Here is a 6,197-nt window from a genome sequence, read left to right as displayed (position 1 = left end):
GCTATCGACGTTCTTTTTCGTGAATTAATTGGTTCATTAATGTACTTATCAATTGGTACTCGCCCTGATATTTCATATGCAGTAAGTACACTGAGTCAATTCTTGGAAAATCCTTTAATTGTACACTGGGAAGCTGCTAAACGTGTACTAAGATATATTGCTGGTACTTAGAACTTGGGAATTGAATTCAATCAATCAGACAATTCAAACATTCTAATAGCATACTCAGATGCTGATTACGGATCCAGTCATGATACAAAAAAATCAATCAGTGGAATAATACTTATGTTAAATATTAGACCAATTATTTGGGTTTCACGCAAGCAAAGAGTCGTTGCAATCTCAACAACTGACTCAGAATACATAGCACTCTGTGATGGAACAAAGGAGGTAGTATGGACACGAATCGCAATTATGTCCTTATGTCTCGTCCGGATGATATAACTATGTAGTTGTGCTTTTGCACGCTTTACGACAAGTGTTCAAAAACCCCCCAAAAGCGAAAGTGGCGCCGCGCCTCGCCCTGGTTCCACACTAGGGGGTCCAGGCGCCATGCTGCTCATTGTGTTCTGTTCGTTCTTACGTGCAACACGTGTTAAGCTTATTTTCTTAGTTTTTCAGCTTTTTTTCACAGTTTTAAGCAGAAAACATGCCGAAACACAAGTCCCATAGATATAAATCGGTGAAACATAGACATCGGTCTCGGGATTATTCCCCTGCCCGAGTCAAGAAGTCTCGTGAACGCTCGCACATTAGAGAAGTGGATTTCTCGGACAAGGAGAATGCGGCAGGATGCCAAAGGGTTAAAGACGTTTCTCTGGATTCCTACACCCAGATTCTCGAACAGGTACAGAATCTTATAGAAGCTTACAAAAACGCCGTGTAAAGGTTAGGTCGCCCTCCGTGGCTTCTCCTGAGCAGAGGGACCAGATTTTATCGTCATTCGAGTATATGAGCCAGACCGATGAGCCAGGCCGATGAGCCAGTTATAGAAACGCAGACGATCGCGCAAACGGACCGGGGCTCTGAACCAGGTATGTCTATTTGTCGACCCATGCGTTCAAGCGTGATAAAGAGTGGATATAACCGACTGCTGTTTTCTACTTTTTCATCGTTTTCAGATAATTCCGAATTTATTGACGTGATCGGCTCTCGCCCCCCGGACCCTAAGGCTGTTGTGAAGGAGGGGACAGAGAATACTTCTTTGGAGACCCCAGAGCCCGATATTATCTCAGAAGCACAGGCCGTGGCTTCCAAATTATTTGAGGCGGATAAGGATCCGGCTCCCTCATCTTCCTGGAACCCAGCAATGCTAGATTCTATTAAAACCAAGGCTCATAAGGGCTTTTCGGAAGAAGCTCTCTCTAATCTGCTATCTAAATTCAAAACCAAGGGAGATCTCGCTATGTTGACTCCACCAAAGCTCAAAAAGGAGCTTATTTCTGTACTAGCACCGTCGGTGCTCAAGCGAGACAAATACCAGGTCCGCTCTTAGACTCAGGTGGGAGCCGCACTTAATGCATTTGGTTCTGGTATCTCTATTCTTCTTAAGGCGGAAGTCTTACAACAGTTAGACGAGGAGGCTCACTCTTCTTTATGTTTGTTCTCAGAGGGCATGCAATTACTCGCTAATCATTTTTTCAGATTGTCAATTGCTAGAAGAGCCTTTACCAAGCCATCGCTTAATCTTATTAGCAAAAATGCCGCAGAGGCGGCTGAAATTGACGACTTTCTTTTCGGTCAGAATTTCGCGAAAACCCTCAGGACAGCCCAGGCTTGTGAGAAGACGGGTCGTGATATAGCCAAGTTCACGCCTCAGATCGGAAAAAAAGACGCAGCAGCTTATCCGTCAACAGTCATTATTTCAACCATCCCAGAAGCGTGCTGCGCAAACACTGGCTAAATCTCGGTTTCAGGGAAACAAGAGAGCTCTCGCTCGTCCCACGTCGGCTCGTTCAACGGGAGCCTTGAACTCCAAGAGCCGTCAACCTCATCGATCTCGATCCCGCCCCTGTCACACCCGATAAATAAGGTAAATACGGCTGGTCGTCTAGGTCTTTTCATAGACCAATGGAATGATCTTACAAATAACTAGACTGTTTTAGAAGCAGTGCAAGGATATCGCCTGCCTTTCAGTTCGCTTCCCCCGCCTAGAACTTTTTTGAAGGAGAGGGAATTTTCTAGGTCAGAGCAGGTTTTTTGTCAGAAGGAAGTTGAACGCCTTCTGCATAAGGGCGCTATAAGGAGAGTCAAACTCTGCACCGACCAATTTTTATCCCCCTTCTTTTTAGTTGACAAGCCATCGGGTGAAAAGCGATTTATATTAAATTTAAAAGAGTTAAACTTTTATCTTCAGCCTCCACACTTTAAATTGGAGGACTGGCGTACGATTATTCGCCTTATGCTACCAGGTTATTATATGGCCATAATTGATCTTGAGGATGCTTATCTTCAGGTGCCCATACATGAAAACTATAAAAAGTTTCTCCGTTTTCAGTCGCGCGGGACAACGTACAAATATAAAGTTTTACCCTTTAGCTTGTCAATTGCTTCTTTTGTTTTTACCAAGGTTATACGCCCTGTTCTTTCTTATCTGCGCCAGAAGGGTCTTTATTTAGTTATTTATTTAGATGATTTTCTCTTGCTTGGCTCATCTCTTGAAGAATGTTAGACCAACGTTAGCATCTCTATTAACCTTCTCTCATCTTTAGGTTTCAGTGTTAATTATAAGAAATCTCAGTTAATTCCATCAACTACCTGTAAATTGTTGCACCGGGGCCGGTGCACGGGGTCCGTCCTTCGGGATCTGTGAGGAAGGGCGACAAATATAATAGATTTTAATAAACTTAGAATTTTATTTAGTTGTGGTGTTACACTCCTTTCGATTCTCCTGCGTTTTCCTTTGGTCGGTTCGGCGCACGTCCCCGCGTTATCACGCGTCCTCGGCCCCGCGAGGTCTCCTCTTACACGGCACGCGACCGACCTTTAATTACCGCACGATCTCGGTTTACAGCACGGACTCTGATGCGACTCCTCGTCCGTGACGGTCCGCGGTTATTTAATAGTGACGCAGGGCCTTGGCGTCATCGGGTTGCAATGCCGAACTTCGGTTGTTCGGCGAATGCAACCTTAGCGATTTCGGCAATAAGTTCTCGCACGTGTATCTCTTTTTGTTTCTTATTATTTAATTGCTAAAGGAGGTTTGCTGATATCGCATCCTCTGATGTTATTTAATTACGAGATACTTATGCCGAAATGCCCTGCGTCATGTTTCGTGTTGTAACGGGGTTTGGGTTACAACAAAATATCTAGGCTTTGTCTTTGATTCTTGCAAGCAATCTATCTCAATTCCTATGCAACGTCGAGAGAAGTTACTAAATGTTATATCTGACATGGCTCTTAAGTCGGTATGCTCTTTAAGAGATTTTGCCAGCATGATCGAATCTCTAATCTCGATTTGTCCGGCCGTTCAATACGGTTTGTTATATACTAAAACATTTGAGCGTGTAAAATTTCTAGCGTTACGTAAATGCAATGAGGACTACTCTGCTCGCATATAAATTTCCTCTCATCTTTGTTCTGATTTTAATTGGTGGATCAGAACTTTATCTAATCCCGACCTCTCGAATACTATTCGCTCGGGACATTTCGTTAGAGAAATTTTTTCTGATGTCTCTCTTAACGGTTGGGGAGCTGCGTATGGAGAATCAAAAGCACACGGTTGGTGGTCCGAGGAGGACAAACGTTTGCATATTAATGCGTTAGAGCTCAAGGCCGCCTTCAACGCCATTCTTTGCTTCGCTCGTGATGTTAGTGATTGTAATCTTTTGCTTCGCATCGATAATACCACTGCAATAGCATACATTAATAAATTTGGCTCAATTCAATTTCCCCATCTGTCCGAGATTTCTCGACAGATTTGGCAGTGGTGTGAAAAGCGCAATATTTACTTGTTTGCGTCTTATATTTCGTCAATAGACAACTGTATTGCCGATGCTGAGTCAAGGATTACAGATCCTGATGCAGAATGGTTCCTGTCGTGCAGGGCTTTTCAAAGAATAGATAGCCAGTTTGGTCTCTTTAATCTGGACATTTTCGCTTCTGTACTTAATACTAAGTGCGAGGCTTATGTTTCATGGTTCCACGATCCGGGATCTTTTTCTGTAGACACGTTTACTTTGTCGTGGTCAGATTTTAATTTTTACGCCTTTCCTCCTTTTATCTTAATATCACATGTGTTAAGGAAGATAATTGATGAAAGGGCAAAGGAAACTTAGTAGTTCCGTGGTGGCCATCTCAGGCCTGGTTCCCTTTGTTTCAGCGTCATTTAGTTTCGCCTCCGATTGTATTTTCATCTTGTGAATCTCTACTTTCTTCGCCTTTCAGAAGTCATCACCCCTCGTGAAGGTCGCTTTCCCTGGCGGCCAGAATTGTATCCGGGAAACCTTCAGATTTCGTTTGATCCCGTCTGCAGCCATTCCTACCATGATGAACTCCTTGTCCGAGGCGACCGTCAGGCAATACTCGCGCTCCCTGCGTCTCTGGTGGGATTTTTGCCAGCGCCGTTAAGTGCCACTGTTTTCTCCGTCATTTACCTAGTTACTGGAGTTTCTTGCCCTTGAAGCAGGTTCTGTATCGTCCTACTCACCTTTAAACACGATGAGATCTGCGATCTCCTTAATCTCAGTGAATGAGATCGGCCAACACCCTGCGGTGAAACGTTTCTGCAGAGGCTTCGCAACAATCAGACTTCCCAGGCCAAAATATGATTTCACGTGAAATTCGACTCCAGTTATCGAGAAGCTTGGCCTTATTTATCCCTACGAAGTTCATCCGCTGTATGCAGTGGTAAAGAAGCTAGTTTTTCTTCTCGCCTTGGCCACTGGACAAAGAATCCAGACTATCGCAGCCTTGAGGCTGTCTCAAATAACCATAAATAGACAATTAATCGTGCGAGTTCCCGACCGGAATAAAACGACGGCCCCCGGCCGCTATCAGCCATCATTTTGTTTCTCTCGTTTTGACGACCATGAGGAGCTCTGTTTAGTCCGCATGTTAAAAGATTCAATTTAGTAATTAATTATGTCACCGCCGCGGGGGCAGCACCTCGTGGCCGATCGCCGGCGACGGATCGATATCGATCCGTCGTTCGATAATTGCCTCCGATTCTCGAAGGCGTTGCCGGCTCGAGGCTTATCAGTGTTCACTCAGCCGTGCCAAGCATCATCTCGTGTGCAACAACGTGCAGTGTGCCTCTCTCAGAATTCTTACTCATCGTTCAACTCATCGCCTTGTCTCCAGTACAACTCATCCAGATCATCTTCGCAGTGTGCAACACGCCAAGAATCTTCTGGAAGACATCACCCTGCAGCACGAGGCGTGTTGAACCTCGTGCTCAGTAGCTCATCACATCTCGCAGCGTGTGAACTCACGATTAATATAATTGTGACTCATTGTTTAAACTCAGTGCGAGTTCTCAAGAACAGTTAAACAGACAGATATCAATTTAAAGACTAACTCAAGCGTGAAACTCATTTATAGATTCTGTGCGGATCTCATCTACCGGCCACGTGCTCAACGTGTGTCTCCGCGTAACTCGCATATTCGAAGGACTAACACCCGCCTTTTCGCGTTAAATAAACCGGCCACGACCGCGTAACATCCCCGCGGCGTTAATTGTAATTCTCATTTGTAAAACTCATATTATAAGTTTGATTTTTATACACCGCATAACAGAGCATTATATAGAGAGGACTAGAGACCTCCGACTTCTCGGCTGCGACTTCTTTCTCATCTCCTGCAATAAGCCTTTTAAAGCCGTCACTTCACAAACTATCAACCGTTGGATTCGGCAAGCTTTACCAGGTTTGTAACTTTAAAATGCGGATTTTTTTCCAGTAGATGGCGCACTAAGCCTATAGATGCTGGTGTCATAACCAATATATCATTTTGTAGCTGTGACTGCAAGCTTCAAAACGCCATATTTGTTTAAACGTTTCAGAGTTAGTAGCATATTTTTTTTTGGTAGTAAACATGTCGAATTTTGAGCTAAACAAAGAGCATTTCACAATGCTGAATATTTAAAGATTTTTTAACTTTTTTTGGTGGAAACCTTATCGTTATTATTGAGCGTATTAACCTGATTAAATTGTTCTTATAATGAAAAGTTTTACGCATATAGAGTAACAAATAAATCA

The 6,197-nt window shown here is 43.7% G+C and overlaps 1 protein-coding gene across 5 annotated transcripts; it reads left to right on the top strand.

Annotated features, from left to right (window-relative positions):
• The first annotated feature begins 604 nt into the window (after positions 1 to 604).
• LOC139102243 (uncharacterized) lies at positions 605 to 3,107 on the top strand. 5 transcript variants are annotated; one of them, XR_011545671.1, is made up of 3 exons: positions 605 to 1,034; positions 1,122 to 2,032; positions 2,712 to 3,107. XR_011545671.1 is itself a non-coding variant. In XM_070655987.1 (3 exons), exons 1-2 carry the CDS (start codon positions 965 to 967, stop codon positions 1,493 to 1,495), a joined length of 444 nt encoding a protein of 147 aa, XP_070512088.1. In that variant the 5' UTR covers positions 605 to 964; the 3' UTR covers positions 1,496 to 1,501; positions 1,645 to 3,107. The 5 variants fall into 5 exon arrangements, 2 of the variants coding, with proteins under 2 accessions (XP_070512088.1, XP_070512087.1); XR_011545670.1 differs by having other exon boundaries at positions 2,109 to 3,107; XR_011545669.1 differs by having other exon boundaries at positions 2,106 to 3,107.
• Positions 3,108 to 6,197: the final 3,090 nt, after the last annotated feature.

This window comes from Cardiocondyla obscurior, linkage group LG04 (genome assembly GCF_019399895.1).
Source record: "Cardiocondyla obscurior isolate alpha-2009 linkage group LG04, Cobs3.1, whole genome shotgun sequence".
In the NCBI taxonomy this organism is placed as follows: Eukaryota; Metazoa; Arthropoda; class Insecta; order Hymenoptera; family Formicidae; genus Cardiocondyla; species Cardiocondyla obscurior.
The sequence above is the reverse complement of the archived record's forward strand: the minus strand, read 5'-3'. Positions and strand labels throughout refer to the sequence as shown.